Source organism: Anser brachyrhynchus, assembly GCF_964034855.1.
Source record: "Anser brachyrhynchus genome assembly, chromosome: 5".
In the NCBI taxonomy this organism is placed as follows: domain Eukaryota; kingdom Metazoa; phylum Chordata; class Aves; order Anseriformes; family Anatidae; genus Anser; species Anser brachyrhynchus.
The window spans coordinates 12,424,719-12,447,938 of NC_137699.1; the positions used below are offsets into that span (position 1 = coordinate 12,424,719).

At 36.3% G+C, this 23,220-nt stretch overlaps 1 protein-coding gene across 3 annotated transcripts in view; it reads right to left on the reverse strand.

Annotated features, from left to right (window-relative positions):
• Positions 1–23,220, reverse strand: part of MYBPC3 (myosin binding protein C3) — a 68,501-nt gene that overhangs the window by 35,447 nt on the left and 9,834 nt on the right. The window contains exons 2-13 of one of the 3 annotated variants that reach the window (XM_080592525.1): positions 15,727–15,993; positions 13,128–13,223; positions 12,780–12,866; positions 12,484–12,632; positions 11,427–11,544; positions 10,570–10,618; positions 9,297–9,341; positions 6,862–6,918; positions 2,575–2,598; positions 1,674–1,840; positions 843–975; positions 29–153 (exon numbers count right to left, since the gene is read on the reverse strand). In XM_080592525.1, coding sequence (XP_080448651.1) covers positions 29–153; positions 843–975; positions 1,674–1,840; positions 2,575–2,598; positions 6,862–6,918; positions 9,297–9,341; positions 10,570–10,618; positions 11,427–11,544; positions 12,484–12,632; positions 12,780–12,866; positions 13,128–13,223; positions 15,727–15,993 — 1,317 coding nt within the window. The remainder of the gene's footprint in view (positions 1–28; positions 154–842; positions 976–1,673; positions 1,841–2,574; positions 2,599–6,861; positions 6,919–9,296; positions 9,342–10,569; positions 10,619–11,426; positions 11,545–12,483; positions 12,633–12,779; positions 12,867–13,127; positions 13,224–15,726; positions 15,994–23,220) is intronic. The other 2 variants (XM_080592526.1, XM_080592524.1) reach the window with 2 other exon arrangements.

Below are 23,220 nucleotides of genomic sequence, written 5' to 3' on the forward strand. Positions count from 1 at the left end.
GGGGGTAGGTTTTTCTGCCATTGCTCACCTTTTACAAATAATTCTGTGAAGCTCTTCTCCTCACCTACCACACATTCATATGCTGCATCGTCAGCCAGAGAGCAGTGGTTTATGGTCAGAATTCTCTTATTCCCAACAGCTTCAAAAATATATCTGAAAAGAGAATCTAAGTGTAATTATCTGAGACTCTCTCCTTTGGACCCCGTCTTACCCTGCCAGGCAGAGAAGAAAGCTCCCCACTTCTTTTCTGACATCAGTGGCAAGGTCTGTTAAGATTCCACCCACTGAACTGCAGTGGGCAGAAACAGTGTTTTAAAAACAAGCACAGGGGATTATGGAGATCACTCCATACTAAACTGAGGCATACAAACTCCTGTGAATGGTGTTGGAATGCTGGTGACTGTAGATGCTTTTCTAACACAGACACAAACATGACTACTTACCATCAAAATTCCTCATCAAGGCTCCAGAACCAAATCACAGAAATTTTGGTTTTACAATGAAATTTTAGTTTTACAAGCATGCTACAGCAAAGTATATCCCATATAAGAAAGAATTTTGAACCCTGGATATATACATAAACAACAGAGCATAATCAGAGGACTTACTTGCTAAGTAGGTAGATGTGAGCATCCCGTTCCACATGTAGATATACAGAGCACAGGGAAGAAAAAGGAACAGCCATGAGAACAGTAAACTGGCCACAACTCAATATGCTATGTAGATTCTTTCATGGGTCCTATTTCTCCCTAATTTATTTGTTTCTTTCTAAGTATAGCTAGCTTTTCTACTTTGTCCATGCTTCAGGCCATTCTGTTTAGGTTCTCATACTTCTAGTTTACCTGCCGCTCACTTGGATCTCCTGTCCGTTCTTCAGCCATTTCACGTCAGCATCTGGATTGGCAACTTCAACCACTAATTTAATCTTTTGTCCTTTGTCCACTTGGTAAGCTGGATCCAGTTTCTTGAGGAATGCTGTGATGAAGAATGATTTTTAAAAAGAGAATCTTAATTATTTTTCTTTCTTTCTTTCCTTTTTTTTTTCTTGACATTCTGTCAAGAAAGTAAATCTTCATTCTCTTTCCTCTTGTTTAATACCGTCTTAAACCTTCTGCACCTTCTGCATCCCTGTTTGCATTTTTGCCATTTCTTTTTGTCTGTTCTTCATCCCATGCTGTGTTGTTATTCAAGACATATAATTGATATGTTATTCATTAACATGGAATGAAAGGCATGTGATATTAACTAAAATGAGCAAAGTAGAATATTCTAAATCAGACACAAATATGTACTTCAACAGAGTACTAAATAGATTTACAGCTAAGTGTGACCACAGGAAAATGATACTTATCTTCTCAGTACTAATGAAAGGCAATTTACCGTCTCTGCTTCTGACTTTTAATACAAATTAGTTAAAAGTAGGTAATTTATACTCGACAAGACTAGAAGAGGCTCAAGAAACCCAAATGCGTCATGCTTCAAGTGTTTTTAAAAAACCTTTATAATGGAAATGAAATGTAAAGATCATGCAAAAATTGGGAAAGGAAACTGTATCACACTCATACTTCCCATGCTCTTGTGCCTGGCTGCTGTCCAGTTAATGTTAATATATGAAGAACTCCCAAACAAGAATATACATACAAATGTATTTGGAAGAAATAAAGCTTTCCAACCTGTACTTTTTTTCTCTTCCTTCTTTATGCGTTTGAGGCGTTTCAGCATCCCACGCAGATCTGTGATACCATACTGAAAAGCGATTTTCTCATATTCAGAAGGAGGAGCTTTCCTCAGAATTTCCCAGACATCTACCTCAGGTTGTGATTCAGTTTTTCCATCACCTCTGCAGAAAGATATTAGAATATTTGAATGCCACTACTGAGAGAATTTTAAAACAGCCATAGGCTTGGCAAGCTATATATAGGTTTGATGAAACCATTTCTTAATAAAGAATTTAGCAGTCTAACTTTTTACTATATTATTACCCAAAATAATGAAATTAAACAGCAGACTAGTTTTATTCAAATTTGTATATATGATGATTAAAATCCAAACACTGTTCTAAAGGATTTACTATCTAATAGCCAAAGTTAAAAAATTGTAACTTTAGGTAATGTAAACACAGGGGGATGTACTGTCCTGTGATGATCATATGCAAAACATGGCAAAGCAAGGAACAGAACTGATACCTTGAGAATACTTTAAAAACAAGGTAGTTGCATTATGTTAACAAGAAACAAGTCCTTTTCTACTCAGGACATTTTTCCTGCATGCTAAAATGAATCGCAGATTACTAAAATATCTATCATCATTTATAAAGGCAATTGTTGGCTTTAGTCATCTATGAAACATAAAGGCACTTACACTGATGAGTATTAGCAAATAAGACAATATTTACAATGGATGACTTATTTTATGGTTTAACCAAAGAACTAGTGATTTCAGAAGCATTAATGTTTGCTTTAGCAAAACCAGGCGAAAATTCGGGTGTCTGGCTTTGGGAAAGTCATTCTTTTCCCGTCATCATATTTTAAGTTAAAAGTTCACAAATTAAGAAAGAAATTGGTGTAATCTTACCGATTTACAGAGCGCAAGAAGCTGCTGAACTCAAGAACGATGCACAGAAGCGTTTGGAAAAGCATGCAGCATCCCAATAGGCAAGAAAGAGGGCATCATGTGTTAATACAAGAGAGCCATGAATGTCATCTTCACCTTTAGCAGAATAAGCCTGTGCTTCAGTAGCAGGGAAACGAAGGAACTCGTGCAAAAGCTCTGAAATAGGCTTAAGAAAAATGCTGTTCCCTAGTAAAATCAAACTCACGCAGTTTGTACAGTTCCACTCTGCAATCTAAATGATAAGTGTAAACGCTTCTACTTGTTCCTAATTATGACAGATGGATTTACAGGGAAATAAGTAGCTTTACTTAGCGCTGTCTTCTTGGAGTTGTTGCCTGTCACTGCTTGCATTTTGATAAACAGAGTAAGGATAAAAGAAGTAACATTTTCTTAAAACTTTCTGTAGTTTACCTAAACTTCCTGTGGTTGCTGTTTCTGTTATCACCAAGACCAAGCAAACTTCCAGTGCAGCAGAACACTCTCATATAATGAAGTCGTGTACAGTGGTAAACCCCAACAAACAGATCACTTATGCAGCAGGCAGTGCAAAGAAAAGCGGAGGATTATGGTGTGTGTGTTTTCATTTTTTTTTCAGGAAAAGAACAGTCCCATTAGTCTGTGAGAAATACTGTTACTTGAAAAAGCATGACTGTAGTCAGTCTAGACAGCAGGTGTAAACAAATATTTCTAACACTCCTGTGATTTCCCGTAAAGGGCTTGTTTAGAACAAGAGAGTTATGTTTATTAAAGTACTTTGGATTTCCAGCATCGTTGTAGCTCTTGAACAGAAGGAAAAACCCAGTGAATGCAAGTTGAAATACGGCATGCAATATCTCCTGTCTTTGGAGTGGCATAGCACTCGCTAAGCACTAAGCCCTCATTCACTAGCGCTCACTGGATTGATAGGTGTATCTGAAGTCTGGACTCTATGCAGTAAGTGCAGTCTACTGAGTATTTGCTTTGTCATAGCAGTGCATCCACATTACCCACAAATTTAATCCAAATTGCTTTTCTCTATCTATCTCCCATTTGCTTCAGGATTACAAATAGTCTGTCATTCTGCAAAGCAGAAGGGAGGACAAATGAACTGATTTGTCAGCTGATTTGTCAGATAGACCAAGATCTTTTAACATAACCAGTTCTTGGACAAGTTGCTCTGATCATACCAATGAACATTAAAATATTTCCAAATACACATGAATTGGAATAGATATATACGTACATAAAAGTAGGAATATATAATATTTCTAATAAAATCTGTAGTAGCACAATTAACGATCTGCAGGGCAAATTGTATCTCAAAAAAAATATAAAATCATAGGAGATAAGAAAGGCTTAACAGGTTCAGATATTCTCATTTTCCATGAGTCATTATATAAATATTGGTGGTCTTCTCTGTATATCTGCCTAATTATGTGCTCATCTATCTACACCCCTTTACCTGAAAATTTGTGGGTATCATTATTCATGAAGTTTTCTAAAGTATTTTGTGTGAGCTATCTTTAAATGCATCATGATCTAAATCTTCCAATTTGGAAGCAATTCCACAGCCTAATATATCTCACAATTGAGAAGACTTCCTGAATTTTTGTTTTAGCTTTTCCATTCGTCAGCGTCATCCCATTTTTAGATCTGGCAATACCATTTCAGTGCTGTTTCAATGCTGTTTGCATGCAAGCAGAAATAAAATAAATTTGAGCCCTTATGCTCAGAATGTAGTTTCTTCCTCCTAAATACTAGTATTTTCTAGTTACAGGAGAAAGCTTTAAGTCACATTTACATAACAAAATTGTACTAAAAGTTAAAGGTTATCCTTCTTATAGTGTTGAATTGAGTTCTGAAACAGAAGAAAAACTTTCTATGCCTCTAAGAAAAAGTTTCCCCATCCCACTAGTCCTTTTCACCATTTTATATTTGCTAAAATATTCTTTTTGATTACATAAAGCCACAGTGAGACTGTACTCTTCCACTGCCAACAGGAACTAAGCAACGTATGAGAGCTTGCACTCCTGGAGTTTCTCCCACCCTTACACTACTCTCCGTGACACTGGGGATCCTTATCCAGAGCGATCACCTCATAGGTTAAATATGCACTTGGGGGCATTAAGATGCAGCTTAGTGAATCTGCTGTAAATGGAATATGCAGCTGATATGTTTTAAACATGTGTGGAGGGGTTAAAAATAGTTTCGTACATCCCAGAGATGGTTCCTTCCTATCCCATTACTGTCAACTGATTGGACCCTGTCAGCTGTCACCTCCTTCAAGGTCTCCGCTAACTTTCCCATTTAATAGTTCTGTGACAGCTGTTCCCTTCCTCTTCCCAATGACCTCTCCTTGGCCCATGACATCTGTATGTCAACACCAGTTAATTAAATTACAGCAATAGGAGATACAGTATTAAATGAAGCTGTTTCTATTACAGTGGTAATGTTCATTACCTCTGGATTGAGGGCACTTGTAAATTAGGTGGGACAAAGCAGAAGTGGTGGAAGAATAATCTTCAATTCTATTTGAATCTACATAGCTCTTGAGAGTTCCTCAGCATGAGGTCCTTTTTTTCGGTCCTATTCTAATGAAAAATACTTTCATTCCATGGTAAGTTTTTATGCCTTTCAGTTCTCATTAGTATAGGAGTGGTCTTCAACCCGTGTTGAAGTCACAGGAAAGTAAGTCACATGTACATAACAAAATGGTATTGAAAGTTAAAGGTTATCGTTCAGGTTGAACCGAGTTCTGAAACAGAAGAAAAAATCTCACTTTCTATGCCTCTAAGAAAAGGCTTCCAACTGTGCACAAAATTAAGCAATTTTTTTTTACCTTCCTTAGCCTCCATTTACTCAAAATTTTAAAAGAAAAAAATTAAATATTAAAAAAAAATATATTTTTTGCCTATAGAGATTAGAATGTGAGTCTAGTGATGAATGTTTATAGTAACTTCAGGAGCCAGAAAATGAGGGGGTGACCATGGGCAGTAATCAGAAGCATGCCGAGAGTAATGGGATGATAACGATCAATGGAAACCTTACCCAAAATTAAATATTTTGTAACAGGGAAATCTATACATTTATGGAATAGGTGATTTTGGTAATATGTTTGCTGAACATGTTTATGGGTGTATGGAACAAACCTTGAGAGCATATTTGATAGGCACCAGCATACAAATTATGCAAATTATCTGTGATCAAAGAAGAGGTTCCCATTTCTGCTTTCTAAAACAATAGGAATTTAAACTAACAGATTATTGAGAAAATTTGATAATTCAAGCACTATTTAAAGCCGCTACTCAAAGAAAGCAATGGTGAAAAACAAAGGACATGCAGAAAAAAACATATTGATTTGTATGGGATAGTTCGTCCTTAATTTCTAACTGCTTGAGAGCATTTCTGTCTCAGAAATTGGCAGTTGATAATTTTCATACTATATAATTGTTTGTCATGCTCTACATCTAAGATAAAAATGCATGCATTATTTCAAACCAAATGGTTCTTATATTCAGTCTGACCCATGCATTTATAATCAAACAAAGTAGAAACCTTACTCTCTGTTGTCAACAGTGGAATCCAAAACATCCAGATTACAATGGTAGTAAAAAGAAAAAAACACGTAGAGAGATTATGAAACAGATATGTCAAGGACAGACAATGGGAAGAAGAAATTCCACCAAAAAAAAAGTGCAAGTAAAAGCAAGAAAGAAGAGTTAGAGAAAAAACATTAAAATATGTTATATAATATTTATACAACACAGAATCTCTATTATTGTAAAAAAATGTTTTATGTAGTATATATAGTTTTATACTGTAATAATAATAGTAATGTTTGGATATCTAAAAATGCTTCTCTTCCTAGTTCTCTCATGCCATGTGTTGTGAAAACTTAGGGTAAAAAGTTCTTAGTAAACAGCATTATAAACAAATATTGTAGTTTATTTATTTATTTATTTATTTTAGTGGAAAGTTTTGGTGGAAGCAACTAATTGCACTGGTCCCAGTCTTTTCTTTCTTGGGAAAATAAAAGAAATAAAAATTTATTTATTTGCTCCAGTATAAACCCAGCAAGAATGCAGGAAGTCTTGACTATTTGGGGAAGTTGCCATAAGTACTTGTTATCCTTTTTCCATTCAGAGCTGCTTTAGAAAAACTGCAAGGATTCTGAACTTATTAAACTCCTACTTGCTCTACTTCTAGTGTTTTCAGAGTTATTCTACAGAAGGTAATTTTATTTCTCTAAGATTAGTGGATTTTACTCACCTCTTTTTCAGTAGGGCACTAAAATTCAACTCTCCAGCATCGTCATGTCCCTCAGTACTGTGTAGTAACAGAAAAATGTAATTAGTTTTAGAAGGAAATGGAAATGAAACTATATCATGACATAGGTGATAGATTTCTGCAGGGGAGTAGTGGATGGGTTTAGAATGACTTAGAATGTGCTCTGACATGGGACGTGACGTAATTAGGCTCTTTTTCCATATTGGTCTAGATACAGGTTTAAGGAATTTGTTTAATGAACTTGCATTTTTTCTGTACTGATTAAGAAGAAAACTGTAGAGGTTATTAATTTGGTCGTAATATTGATCTCGAATATATTGGTTATCATGTAGATGTTGCAGAAGCTCTCATTTAGAATCTTTAGTGCTTTTAGGAAGCTGTAGTTTCAGGAGTATGGATATTGTTTGTAGTGGGGGCAGTACTAAACCAACCTTTTTGAGGGACATCCTCAAGTCCAAAATCGCTTTTTTATTTTTTCGTAGTATTTTATCTAGTATACCCAGCTGCAATTTTTTTAGGGCTCTTTGCGATTCCAGAGTTCATTACCATGAAACAAGTATCACATTGCTGGTGCTTGGGAGAACAAAAGGAGGAATCCTGTGATCTGACGTAGAACCTGAGATGAGGTTCAACATAGAATTGTTCAAAAAGCATCATGGCAAGCAATTGTGATAAACTGATTGATGAGAACAAGAAGCAACCAGCAGGAATTTTTTGATACGTAATGATATTTGTCATATGCTAAACTCAGATGGAGCACACAATGTAATTTTTGGTGTTCTGAGTCAAATGTGTTTTAGCTGTGATTCTGAATGTTTGAAGTACAGATCTACTATGAAAACTTAGTACAAAGTCTCTAAAATCACTTATTTGGGCTTAGTTCCTAGAAAAAAATCACTCCGGAGATGTGTTTTGGAAGTACTAAGCTGACTGGGAATTAAATCTATTTCCTGATTATTTATCGTTCAATTTACAAAAAAAAAAAAAAAAAATCTTTTTGTGCATTCAGGCAGGGTTTAGAAAGTCAAAATGAATTTTCTTCACCTCAGTTGGTCTCCCATCATCAATGTTCAGAGGCTCCTTTACACCTCTGTTGTCTTGAGGGTAAGAATCAGGTGATACCAACAAACAGCATTCAGATTCCTCCAGCAGCAACACCTTATCCTTAATCGTTGTTTCATACACAGAAATTACTATTTTCACGTGTACCAGGGGTAGCAGTAGCACAAAATGCTGTCTCTGGCAACACAGTGCTAGTTACTTCAGTCAGTCTGTCTGTAGGAGTGTAAACCAGAAAGTAAGGAAAATTCTATACGGCAGGAACAAATATAAAAATATGTAAGAAAACAGCTTCAACAGATAAAGGATGGGCATTTTGCCAGTACTGGTGATAAAAATGGAAGGGAATTAAGTGCCAGACTTTTTGTGCTGTTTGACAATGCAAGGTTGGTGAGAAAAAATAATTCAAAACCATTTTTATTTTGAATCAGTACTATTTTGAATAAGTTGTGAGAAGAGATCTGTTTATTAAGAAAGCACCATATTTACTTTTGTGATTACTTTCAAGGTAGTACAGTACTGGAACGGATGGTTTTCTTGGTATGATGCTCAAGCAAGAAAGTGTATTTTTGGCCTCTTTATCCTTGCTTTAAGATTTTCAATAGCTACAGGCATCATATATATAGAGAGATGACTATTATACTAAATTTGAAAAGGGCTTCTTGTGATCAAATATTCAGGTAATCAGAATCTACAGGTGGGAGGAGAATTAGTCACATTATTGCTTCCCAGGTGGTAATTACAATCAGCTTTTCAGGAAAGCCCACCAATCAGTGCTTGGCAGAGTAAGACCTTAATAATTGCTTTAACATGCTTTATCATTAGATTAGTTAAATCTAATCGCAGACTTCCTATTTTAATTATGGTAGAAGACATTGGGAGCAAAAGGGATATGACAGGAAAGTTAATGATAGTAGGATTAGGAGTGTGGCAGGAAATTAGATTTTCATATGCACGTGTGTTGAAAACCTTCTGTGAGAAAAGTGACCATTTTAGTCAGGATGTGCTCAGTATAGAGGAAAGAGTATAAAACAGAGGGGTAGGCATGCATAAAATTTTGAAGGTTGTGTGAAGATAGCTCTCTCCAAACACATGCCTTTTCTGTAGATGAATCTGCCTCTCACTGAACTGTCAAACTACTCTTTTCATTATCTTACACTCATATTACTACTTACTGCTATAAATTCTAGTCTTGTATAAGCACTAAATACTATAACCATGATTTATTGGGAATTTAAATGTTTATAATAGAAAGTGGAGCTAATTCTGTCTGTTTTTATTTTATTTTATTTTCCTGATCAGAGAGAGACAGTTCATTGTTAGACTTGAATTTGTCCGCTGACACAGGCAGACACTACCTGAGAAAGGCTGAAGTCATCCGTCTCCCCCCTCCTGCCAGGCTCCTGAGTGAGGGTATCAAACACAGAGCTTCAGATTTAAACAGTTCATTTCAAAATCTGGCTTCTTTCTTATAGAAAGAGCTGAAAATCTGAACAACCTGAAGCTGCTAACATTGCTCTTACTCTCGGCTGATTCTAAAATAATTCTTTTAATTCTGCTAGCAAGAAGAGAACCCCTTAGAGCCTAATTCCACTGCAGTGAAATAACACAATGCACCTATGCACTGAATGTCCTTTATTAGGCATCAGAGCAGGCTGGTCAGCTACTTACAGATGGATTTGACTGTAAATAAATTCTTCAAGACCTCTTTATGATAGAATGCAAAATCCAAATCTCATACAGAAATAGCACTTGTATGGAAAAATTCAAGCAGTTTACAGAGCTAAATTTTCTCCTATGTTAGAGAAATTAATGCCTGTTGGAATGTTCTTGATCTAATAACTTTGCAAAAATATATAGAAATTAAAACAGAAACTGATTTACTTAAAGGAAGAAGAGATACTTAATAAAAAACAGATGTTAATGTCGAAATAAAAAAGATGTTACAAATTCACAAATTTTACTAACAGAAGGGAAATCTTATTTAGTGAAGTCATGTATAAATTTAAATGATATTACAGAGCTGGGGAGAATAGTCTTTTCAGTACCAATGCAACACCTTGCAGTCTTTAATATCTAGGACCTACATATATTGGGGTTTTTACACAGACATTTATAGTACCATTGTCTTCTTTCAATTAATATAAAATATGAAAACAAATACAATCAAAATGCTTGCATTAATGTTATTGGTGTTATGCTGCTTACAGGGCTCACATCAAATTCCAGTTTAGAAATTTGTTTAGCAAATGTTTGTCTTAAGATGCATGTAGCTCCTCAAGCCACACTAAATCGAGGCTAAGCACTACACAGAATCTTTTCCCTCTCTATTGGTTTACATCTGGAGTGCTCTACAGCACTGGAAAAAAAATGCTGAAGTTCTTCATAAAAAGATATGCATTATCAATTGCATAATTGAAGACAAGCATGATTGTTATGCTAGTACAAAGTCAAAATTCTCTTAGATGATTCCTAGATGTTATTTAGTATTTTAACGGTAGAAATATTTTCTTAGTAGACATCCCTGTCTCTGTACTTGTTGGTACCATGTCTTTGCTTTTACTAGGAAAGTAATGAATTCTGCGTGGAAGTATAATCTGATCTACGTTAGTTTCTACTGTGCATACTCACGTGCGTCGGAAGGCAGCACGAATATCCAAGTCTCCACTTAGTGGCGCTTCTGATGTGACAAAGAGCAACAAACAAGAATGAGGTGGCACATCAAAATAATGCAAACCTACAGTGCTATTTATAAAGCTTTTCAGTTACAGTCATTTTTGTTCTAAAGTTTGTATGTTGTAAATTGTGATCAGTTGTATATTGGAGGACTGAAGCAGTATCTTTAAATAGGTAACCCTCACTAACTGGCTTTCAACATCCAGTGTTTAATGTATAACTTAGCTCAGTCTCATGCTTCATAATAGTCAGCAGCGTGACAAATTGTCTTATCTCTTCTTTTTAATTCCTCTGCTGGTAAATTTTAGTTTTGATTACTGGCTTCACAGGGTATATTGAAACCATAATGAGAAAACCACTGGATAACAACTGTCTAATGTTATTCATTCTAAATTGCAATCAGTCCTTTGAAAGCAAAGGTAAATTCTCGGAAATATGTAGTAATGTACAGGAACTCCACCTAGGATGTTGCATAGACAGAACTTGGATTACTCTGTTCTAAACTTCTGAAGTCAGAATAAAGTCAGAGAACAGTTGGGCTGCTCTGCATCTTTCTGTGTGCTGCCTTAAAGAGCATCACAGTTCTGACTTGAGTGACATCCAACTGTTTCTTCTAATGCTCTCTATCTCTGCCAACTCATCCCAATCTCCATCTGCAGGCTTTTCTAAGTGCACCTGTAGCTCTGCAGGTCTATACTTCAGATCTATCCTTGTCTAGTAGCTGCTGTATACCAGAAAGAATCGGTGGGCATATGTATAGGAAGAAAACAAAACAAAACAGGAAGAAGCAAGGTGGCAGTAGTTCATTTTACCATTGACAGTCAGGTTGAAATTAGAACTATCAAACTTGTCCTTAGTAGACACCTCACATCTGTACCCTCCTGCAAAAGTCATATTTGCTTCTATGATTTCCATTTCAAAGGTGTACACCTAGAACAGAGACCAGTGATACACTTTGTAAGTTAGAAAATTAAATGCTAAGAGAGATTTAGAAAACAGCGTATTAAGGCGTAAAGAAAAAGATGAGGGATGAAATACAGTTGTTTCCTTTTAGAATTAAGAACCTCCTGAATGTATAACTCATTACTGTCATAAAAATTACATATCCCCAATTCAGTGGGAACAGCTAAAGGGTATGATCAGTACAGGTCTACCAGAGCATTCAATGTTATATTAGGAAACTGTACTGATGTACTGGTGTACATAGCCATCACATATAGCAACTGCATGTTCATTGGAAACAGGAATAGAACTTTCATTAAATAAACATAGCCTCTACCTAGAATTCAGCAAGAGTGGCTAATTCACTCATGAGCAAGTCTGTTCTGTTCCATCCAGGAGAGGGTGTTAGTGCTTCATATCCCACATGGGATGAGAAGCCATGGTACAGACGCTCTTGTGTTCCTGTTTGTGTATCCTTGGACACTTTTGTGGTAGAAATGGATCTACTGAGCTATTTAGAGTAGTCTAGCCAATGCAAGAGAAAAGTAAATTCCAACACTACTAGCTGAACACTTGATCTGTATGAAAAGAAGATAGATAATATGTAACTATCTGCCTGACTTTGTTTTCTCTTAAATATAACCAGTATCTATTACTTGGGAGGAAGGTAGAACATTCTACAGTAGGTAGTGTAAAACTGCTTCCCCAGTCCACCAGATATTTTCTCATTTCATCATAAACAAGATGTACAAGACTCTGCATGTAGTGCTCGTCTCTTGTCTGCATGGTCAAAACATAGATGTGTCTGCATAAATATTACATACTATATAGTTTTGGTACCTCAAAACATTCCTATATTCGCTTATATTTTCCCCAGATTAAAGATTAGAATCTAGAAGACTGAGAATCTTACTCTGCCACCTGTACCTTGTTGTTTCGATCATAACTGTCATGCAGCTGGAGATGCTTCCCCACTTTGCTTGCTAGGTCCATCCACTTTCCTTTGAACCATTTCACTGATGGTTTCTTCAGCAGGCTCTCACCTGCAACTTTGGCAGTGAACGTGATATTTCCACCTTGTAAGGCAAGTAGGTTAAAATAAGATTATGAGTAGTGTTTAATATATCTATTAGATGACCGCTGTCCTCCTGTATGTGGAGAGCTAAGCAGTCAGGCAGCAGGTGCAGTCGACAAACACCGCTTGACTCAGATTTTGTACCCACCAGCAGTAACTTCTCCATCCTGAGGTCGTGTCACAAAGAGCCCAATAGGGTCCACAGGCTCTTCTGGTTGAGTCCCAGCAGATGGAACTGAATCAAACACAAGAACTCCTAGTTAGGACTTTCTGCATCAGCTTCTCTTACAGCCTATGTAGTAAATTTGTTAAGTCATTTCAAAATATCGCAGTATGTTTCTCCTGTCTCTGAGATTATTCTTTATTCTCTGTCATTTATCACCATCAGTCACCTTTCAGCTACTGTTTCTACCTTGTTTACTGTAAAGGTTCACTGTTCCAATTTTTCCCTTCTGTTAATGTACCAGACTTAATAAGAGCAGTAGTTCTTTATTACCTTCTGTGTTTTGGCTGCTTTCTACTGGCGGAGCAGGCAGCTCTGAGGCAGCTGGGGCAGGAGCAGCTTCCGCAGGAGTGACCGTCTCACTCTTTTCTGGAAATGAATGTTAACCAAGATTAGAGAAAGCTGTGTTTCTACTTTCTGAAGAAATTTTGCAAAGGAACAGTCTTTGATATATTTAGGAAATGCAAAAAAAAACAAAACAAAACAACTGTGGTTTTCTAGAACTTAGAAGGTGTGCTGTAAGGAGAAGGGGCCTACTGGCTGCTGGATGACAAGGCTCTCCTCTGGGCTAGGAAGGAGCTGATGCCTGAAATTTCAAATTCTATGTTTTTGATGTGTAAAATCTTGTCAGCTGATGATAGCACTGTTGTTAGCTGTTAACCTCAGTTAGAGAAAAAAGTAGGAAAAGTAGTGAAAATGATGCAGTTATGATTTTTTAAAACAATTTGCTTTTTCATGAGATTTTGTTTAACTCTGTGGTTGGAATGTAATGTTCTAAATGCTGCAGCTGTCTGTGGTTTGGGAGAAATGCTAGACATTACTAGCAATCAGTATGGAGAAAGTATTTTAAAAATCTCACTATCGTTTGCTCCCCTGGCTCATGGAAGTTTATGCCCTCTTAGTTAAACTGTGGCCTCACAGACAAATTGAGACAAATTCATTTGGCACAATAGAGAAGATAGAAATGTATAAAAAGGGAGTAGGAGTGAGCAACTGAACCAGAAGGAGGGAGGTAAAATTTCTTGAAGCAGATCAGCTGCTGACGTATTTTTTTTTTCCCTTAGGTAGCAGAGACGCTTCCAAAGGGCCTTGCCTACTTCACAATCAAGTCCCACGTGCTGTTTCCCAGCTATTGCAGCGTCTTTTGCACCAGAGATTTCTGGACATATTGTGCCATGAGGTGAGTAATTTGTGTGGCTCCTCTGTAACAAAGGGAAGTGGCTGTGTCTGGGTAGGCAAGGAGACAGTTTCTATTGTTTTGATAATAAAAAGCTGAAAAGATTATTGTTTGTGATAATAATAATAATGGGTAATCCAGTTATACTTTAACAGCCTAATCTTTGTAAGATCTGAAAAACAAGACAGTAGCCGTGAACATACGATCATGAATCAACCCCACTTTCAGAAAATTTATGCCTTTTACCCTAAAATGTATTTATGTCTTAAGAGAAAACAGTACGATTTTAACTTTTATTGTTAGAAAGTATCCCATTGGATCTAGTCCAAATAAATTTCAACTCAAATTTTACTGGAAGGAACCAAGAGTTATCCTAACTGTGGAGCTACTGTGGATGCTCCCATAACTTAGATGCGTAGCTGTTTAGAAAAGGCTTATTTTGAGGCATCGGTATAAAATGTATACAGGAAAATTGTCTAGCATCCTGATATCCCCGTCAACAATGTGTGTTTGTCAGAGGCGGATAGCTTTTAGTCCACAATTATGTTTCCAGATTTAATAACTCAGCTGTTTGTAGGCTGTCTACATGTAACAGGTTCTACCTGAAAGTAACCTTAAAGGCAAGGAAGATAGAACTAGTATAATATGTACCTTTTTACTTTGTGGATGAGAAAGCCAGCAAGAACATACTGTTACATGCTCTGACAGCTATTAAATTTTTCTAAACCATATTAGGATTACCCCTTCCTCATAATCTGTCGTGCACTGTCACTTCACCTGGAACAGAATGTCTTGTCTCCTGTTAAATATTCAGGAGTATCTTTCAGCTAACCAGAATATATCATTAACATCATGGTACATTATGGCTAGAACAAACAGTGATAGCAAAGGAAAGGAGGTGATATAAACAGTGTTAGTTAAAGGCTTTTTACCAAAATAAAAAGGGAAAATATCGAATGTTAAGATACAAAAAGTGCTGAATGGGGACCAAAACTTTTGGAGGAAAAAAAAAGGGATTAGGAAGGTCAAAAGGTTTTTTCCAAGAAAGCCTGGGGAAGGTGTCTCAATTTCCCATCTAGCAATTGCTTTAATGCACACACAGATAGTAATGATAGGTGATACACAAATAATATAAAGGTTACTCTTTGTATCCAAGTTCTTCAAGAAATATGAGCTTTTGTTAGCAGGTGATTTTGAGACATTTTGTAGACACATATGAACTCCTAAAAAACATAACAGCATAACTTGGAAATTTTTGTCAATTGTTACAGTTTTGTATTTAAATAGAAACTTTTTTTTTTTTTTTAAATACCAGGCTTAAGATGCAGGGTTAGTTCAGGTTAGACTAGCTTTGCTTTCCTTTCCTTTTCAACTTCACTAATAGTTATAGAGAAAAGCTTGACCGTGAATTCTAAAGAAGTACGTTGAGATTTCCTCTGTGTTCTCCACTGTGTGGACTTCTGTTGTCTGGAAATGGGGGCCTTACCCACAGGAAATGTGTTCCTCAGGTTAATATTAAAGAGTATCTTTTATAAACCTTACTACAGTTTCAAATCATATGGCAAAAAAGATATATTGCCAGTAAAGAAATTTCACAATTTTAAATTAGGCTAATTTCCATGGGCCCCATTCATGAATTTTGAACATGTGATTGGAAATACTGTTGAAATTAGAATTGTTTAGGAAGCACTGTACCTGGTTCTTTGACCTTGAGTTCAAATTTGACCTTGGAACTTCCAGCTATTACAGCATATGTCACATCATCTTCTTTTACTACATTATTGATTGTCAGCGAATGCTTGTTTCCTTCTGCCTTGATGACATATTTCTCACTTTCAGTAATTTCTGTGCCAGCTCGCTGCCACTTCACCTTGATGCCGGCTTTTTCTGTCTCTGCTTCAAACACAGCTGTACTTCCGGCTGTCACCTCTGTTGTCTTCGGCTTCTTGGTAAATGCAGAAACTAAAAAAAGAGAGAGGACTCACTAAAATCTGTTTTGCAGTTGTGGGATATCTGGTGTAGTCAGCTGTTGTGGCTGCAACAGCTGTCTCCTTTCTCTCCCATCTGCCCATGCAAGATATAAATTACACTTTCCACAGAGAAGTTGTGGAATTGTCTTTGTATTTACCAAGTTCTGTTTCTGACTGAGATGTCGTGTCTTCTCCATATTGTCATGAGATAAAATGTAAGGGATAGAAAACTTGTCTCACTGTCCATCTTCCTCTTCCTGTCTCCTGTACTGAGCTCTGATTTTTCATCAGTGAGTGTTTTGATCTATGACAAGTTGATATGATATATATTCTCACATATAAAGCTTTCTGTGTTAATTTGCCATGCAGTTTTGTTTAGAAATAGGAATACCTTCTTAATTCTTTCCTAACAGTTGCTTAATGCTGGTGTTAAAAAGGAGCAGGATCTGTTCCTCCAACAAAACTACAGTTACTGCAGCAACCTGTGTCCTAATATACCACAATAAATTAATGGTTCATCTTCAGTCCTTCTGTTTTGACCAATCAAGGCTATAGTAGAAAGGGATGCATGTTCCTATGATGGCTTTTGTAATTGTATCCCAGCTAAAATATTATCAAGTGTTGTTTGCATTCAAATCATTATTCTGAACATACCAAATTTAGTATTAAAAATTAAAGTGCTTACCTATGACAGCTAGTTTTCTAATGAATTACAAGATGGATCAAAATATTTTCTCTGTATGTTAAGGAGCACTTATGATCCTAATGATGAGAAATAATTAAATTCTCAAAATATGGGATGAACAAGCATAAACCAAATGACCTGTTTTGGCTCATGTGTAATCAAAGTAGCACAACAGATGTGAATTTGGAAAGCAAGCCATGTATTGTGCTTTCAGCCCATGGGTATCTTAATCTTTCTCAAGATTAGATTTTAATGAAACTGCTTGCTTTACCATTTCCTTTGCTCTGAATTATTTATTTTTATCTTTTAACTTTATTTTGAAACAAGTTTTTCATGTTCGTGTTTTGGACTTCACTAAATCTGTTACCTTTCTGCTAATTGCCCTGAGCCATGTTCGTGTATAAAAATACCAGTAATTTACATTCTGATTCATACATTAAATGTTTTTTGTGTGTCATTATGTCATCTTTTTATTGACTTGCCCTTTCATAACCATACTTTTATATAATACTAGTAATTCTGTCACATTTGATTACATCAGTCACCTCTGCTGCAAAGTATCCGTGGCTTTTCTACTTGGACAACAGCAACTTTCCTAAACACCAGAACAATGGTTATAATTAGCATAAGCTTTTGTCCCTTATTTATAAAAATGAAGGGAACGTGATATGGAAGGAAATATTCTAAAAGAAATAGCTCATACTCATGTTCAAACAGGTGCTTTAGCTAGTATAAATGCTATAGTACTAATAATGCCATCTGCACTAAATCTCCATTCCTGTATCATTTGCTCAGACTGCATAATTTAATCGACCACAGTGGAGTTACACCTGCAAAGATTTTGTCTGATGGCCTTTGGACTGTAGTCATGAAACAGGACTCTCTTCTTGCATTGTTTTGCAAAGCATCAAATTCAGTTTGCTCAAGCATCAAATAAAGTGACTTACAAATAATTCTATAATTTAGGATGCATTGCATTTTGCCTCTCTTTTTTTATATAGATTCCTAAAATATGTTTTTCTTTTTTTTTTTTTTCCTCACACTTTATAATTTGGTGAGAAAACAAATTTGTTTTGCACTAAGTTTAAAGTAGCCTTCAATGAGCTCCTTTTGTCTTCTTCTACGTGTATATGAAATTTCCTGACACTGGAATGTGCCTGGATGTTTTTATGTGATTATTTTTTTTTCTAACCTTAGGGCTGTAAGATATAATTGTTCTTACACAGAATATGGTATTTTATAGAATATAATGCTCTGTAATTTAGTGTAGTAGTCAAATGCTTGTTACCAGCTGCATGTCTTTTGGCACAGTATTGCACTTCAGTATGTAACACAGCAGGGTATCTTTGATGCAGTGTATCATTGTGACTAGTTGCATGAGAGTTACTATAGACAGCAACTTTAATGTAAAAAATTCAAAAGATAATTAGAGTTGGCCAGACTACCACAGAGTGTGGGGCCAGGTCACTTCTTGAAATACCTACCAGCTGGCTCCTCTCCCTGTGACTGTAGAGATGTGGTGGAAAGTGAGCATGCTTTTTCTCTGAGTACTATCATCATCACTCTTCTATTTAAGCACAAAAGAGTCTATAAATACACTAATTACTTAACAGTAATGTCACCTGCAAAGGTTCTATCCTTTGAATGTCAGCGTTTCAAGATGTGTATTTAGAAATAACTTTGTGATCTGCTGCACATCCTGTAAAGTGGTAAGGTTTCTTACATTTACTTTAGATGACAACAGAAACAGATTGTTGGACAGAACTACATTCACAGTGAGAAATCTCCACCACCACATCATATTTCTGACTTGTGGAAAATCTAAATACATATGTAAAAGTTTACAAGTAAGTCTCCCTGTCTTTTCTCTTTTCCTCTCTCCCTTTCCTGCCAAAAGATTCATTTATTTAAATTTCTACTTAAAATGTTTGTGAATATTTCCATTAAAACATGTAATTGGAACAGGCCAAAATTTCCATGAGAATAAAGACCTGCAAGAACCATTCCTGAGAACCCACTTTTTCACAGGCAAGGAGATTCTGAGAGTCATTTTCTTGCACCAGAGTTTCAGAGTCAGTGGATGACAATGTTCAAAGTGGAGTCTCTTTGTATATCCATTTATATTCCCTTTTATCTTCCACTGTTAATATTTTCATGCAAAGGAAAAGTGGGGATGTAAGCTGGAGGTTTTATAAGAAATTACTTTTTTGCAGAAGAGTGATTGCTGAACAAGCATTTGATGAGAATCCTGTCATTTTCCCTTGCGGGGGAAAAGTGGACAGCTTAACAGGAGAAGTGAGAGATCAGCTGTTCCCAGTCTCCTCTCCTTCATTGTGGGTCCTACTTTAGGTAACAAATGTATCCGAGTTCACCAGATTTATTTCTTTCATATAGTCATACCAATCTAATCCAACTATTTCCTCAACAGGAATGTCCCAAACTATCACCATTCAAAACTTATTGTCAGTTCTGAGAGCCTCGACTTTTCCTGCTTTTGTCAGAAACACATTCCCCACTTAGAGATCTCTCTCACTTCAACATTTGATTTGGCTTCTACCCAGCTATGTCCCTCTGAGTTTCATGTATCCATCCTTTGCTCAAAACGCTCTTTGACACTACCATCACCATCAGGCTGTGGAAAACCCAGCAACTGTGACACTTCTCATGTGATGTTGTGGAATGGCTACACCTCTTGTGCCTGTCAGGCCCTGACAGATCTCAGGCACTATCACATGTTTATCCAGATTCCAGTCAAATGTGAGCTGAGGAGCCATTGGGCTGGAGCACCTGATGACGAACTGCCTCCCATTTTTTTAACTCTCTGCTTGCCATTAAAGTCTAACCCACCCAGCAAAAAGGGAGAGAGACCAGTCAGTAATGCTAACAACGTGTACAATTCGGGGGAAAGGGAAGAGGCACGTATTTATGAATTGTCAGTGCTGGTGATGACAGGAATTGTTGTTGAAGGGAAGCTGAATGATAAGTGTGCCGTGTGTGTTTGTTGGGGGAAAGGAGCTGCAATTGCTTTGGCGAGTTAACATGGGGTGAGACGAGGGATGCGGAGCTAATGAAAGGAAACGAGTCTAGAGCCACTTTATCCTAACCCATTTTTCAGCACCCACTTCTCATATCCCAGACTTTCCTACCAATTCCAGCACCCATAAGAACCTCACATAACTTCTGAGTAATGTAAAAGAGCAAATTTCTACCTGTGACAAAATGGGAAGCAGGCTCCATGTGGTCTGAAGTAGTCTTGCAGAAAGCTTTCTGTGCCTAATTTTGTCCCTGCTTGAACTTGCATGTGACAGCAGTCCTCTAAGAGTCTTATAACAACTGAAGATGGGTCTGGAAACATCAGCTATACAGTTGTATATGTTACATGACTTACAACTTCATTAATTAGTAATAAAAAACTGTCTCTTTTTGGAGCTCCACAATCAGATTGCATTTTGATAATAATTTATTAATAAGTCTTTCAATCAGCAGGTTGAAGAAATACAAAATACATATGCTTTTGGCCAAATTAAACTAGAATTATATCATTTAAGTTCCAAAACTTTGCTTTTCTCCTAAGTAAAATCATGAAATTAGTATTCTGCTTTCCTACAGCTGCCATTTGTTAAATCTTCATTCTAGCGCCTTCATGCTTTCTCCCTTACTTTCTGACCTACTTTGAATTAATCTTCTAATGCTTACATCAACCTAGTTTACTATTCTGCTACAAAGCTTTTTCATATGCAAAAAACAACAAAATGGCTAAGCTCCTACCCAGGTTGCTACCTATTGGACTAACCACTGTTTTCTTTGCTCTCTTGTTGAGTTGTCTGTCCATTTACTGGACTTTCATTTTGTAACTCTTTAGAGCCAGGGACTATTTTTCTGTTTCTTTGTACAGCATCAAATAGCTAATAAATAGCAACTAAGTACTGTTGTATCTCAAATAAGAATAAAAGCTAGTGTTAAATGCTAGAGGAGAAATGCTTATTTGGTGATTGCCAGAAAAAATGAAGATATGTATTAAAATAATGTTTAATTAACTGGAATCATTTCACTTCCTAGCCACATCCTGTAACTGATTCAGCTTGTTAAGAATCACAAGCATTAGATGGAAAAGTTCCCCTAAAATCGCTGAATTCAAAGTATGTGTGAAGTACCAGAAATCAAAGAGGTGCTGATTCCACAATAGTGGTTTTAAATAGATAGAGTGATAGAGGAGAGCCATCCTGTTGTGGTTTTTGTTTCTAAATTTCATCTCGCTTTTCAGAGCGGTGGCTCTGACTTTAGCTCTTCATCACTCATTATTTGTGATAAGTCCTTGCAGGAGAGAGAGATAAGCACTTAAGGAGAATTTGTGTTAGAATAAGCATTTCAAATATTATTCCTACCTTTCTGAAACAAAAACCGTAAAAGGTGTAAGTGTTTTAGGAGAATCTAATCAATCTGGTTGAACGCACAGGCTACAAGCTCCAGCAGAAACTTGTGATAACTAGAAAAAACAGTCAGCAGTTTTCTCCCATAGAGCTGAGTTAGCTTACTTCACATTCTGTATTGAAATATGTACATGGCCACCATATTGAATTAAAATTTTAAAAAGTAGTGTTAGCTTTTGTAGTTCCTTAATTTGTTAAGGCTTCATGTTGAAAATTTGTCTTTGCTTTAGTACTTATACTTGGCATTAAGTTCTCCTCTTCTACCATTTGCTCTTCCATTGAGTTAAAAGCCAAACTGTGGATAAACAGACTTCAGTAATGGAGCTTGTAAATTCCTTGGTGAGGAACTATATAAAGATTCTGTGCATTCCTCATTCAGGACCTAAGTGGCTTCTTGCAATTACAAGCTTAATCATTCCTTGATCCAAAAGCTGTTGAGCTACTCAATCTTATCATTCCTTGCCTACTTCAGCAGCTGAGATTGTAAATTCCTGTAACATGAGCAACAGGCGAGGAATAGTTTCAGTAACCTGTCACCTCTCTCTCTATGCACCCATCATACTTGCTGTAAAATGGGGATGGTAATATTCAGCTTACTTTGAACCTTCAATTACCAAAAAAAAAAAAAAAAGAAAAAGAAAAGAAAAGAAAAAAAGAAAAAGAAAAAAAAGAAAAAGGAAAATATATCTATAAAAATTGTTATCATTGATTTTTGTACTCCTGTAGTGCACAAAAGTTCATTATCATGGACCATTTTAACACTGAGCAGTACTTTACTGTGCTAGGTGCTTACAAACATTAAATGAGGAGCTTATATTCCAGCTAAAATTCTAGAAGCTATCCTTCATTATGCAATAGTGCCTATTATTATGGAATGCCAAAAATTTCTCTGTACTTATAGCCAGATTATTTATAAACCCTTGATAAAAATTCTTAATCTGAACTGCAAAATCCAGACTCCTCAATATATAAAATACATGAATAAAAATTTTACTGATTTTCAGAGAAGGTGAGTAATGCCAGACTTCTCTTTTTCCCAATTTAGGAATGCATACATTTCCCATTAAGTCCCATTTATCTACTAAATTTGGTGTTAAAAGGTCAGCTGTTTCCTTTTAATGTTGCAAAATAATGTTAAGGAAATGGTTGGGGTTTTTTTTAACCTTCTTGAGTTTTCACAACAACAACAACAACAAAAAAGATTAAAACTTTTTAAAAAGCCAACCTTTGAGCAGAGGTCAACTGTGAAATGTATAAGACACAAAGGAAAGAATATAATACTTCTGTTATGGAAGTCTGCAAAAAATAATGCTTTTCAATGTTTGATAGTTTGCTCTAAAAATGAATTGCTGCAGGTCTTCTAAATGCTGTTGGTCTTCAGGAATGTATCAACTTTCCGGAAAGCCATGCCAGTTCTTTTGGTGTTGTGTAAAGAAATGGGACGGAGACTCATCCTGAAGGGTTTCAGCTGGACAATTTAAAGTAAAAGAATGACTGTTGGGAAGTCTATTTCACTGTTTTAGTTTATTTAATTATTTATACATGTTGAAAGGTTTGTTACAACAGCAGAATATCTCTGATCATTCTCTGGCATGAAGCATTTTCCCTTACCTGTACACCAGGTGCCCTAATTTCAGTAATAAAGGCTGAAGATCTCTCAGTGTTCTTCAGTATTCTAACTATATGGTATGTGAAAGGCAGAAATCATGACTTGTCCAGGTATGAACTATAAGGTGCTTATTCAGCCCTCCTGAGGTTATGCTGAATATTATCCTGTCGTGAAGTGACTTGAATTGTATAAACAACATGAAATAGAAAACCAGAGGGATTAATGTCTCTTGGGAGAAAGAGAAGATCCCTCCCAAGTTATGGGGCATGTGACTGGTTCTGTCTCAGTTAGAGTAGGTAATAAGAGCTTTTCCTCCCCCTGCTGCGATAATCACAGTGTTTGGGCTGGTTTGTTCATAAGGATTGCGTAGGACTAGTGTTGTTAGACACCTGTTAGATTTCTTTCCTCTGGAGAAATAAACTGGAACAGAATTTATCTTCACCATTAGCTAGCAAAGCTGGACTTCTTCACAGTCAGAGAAGAAGTTGCCTCCCA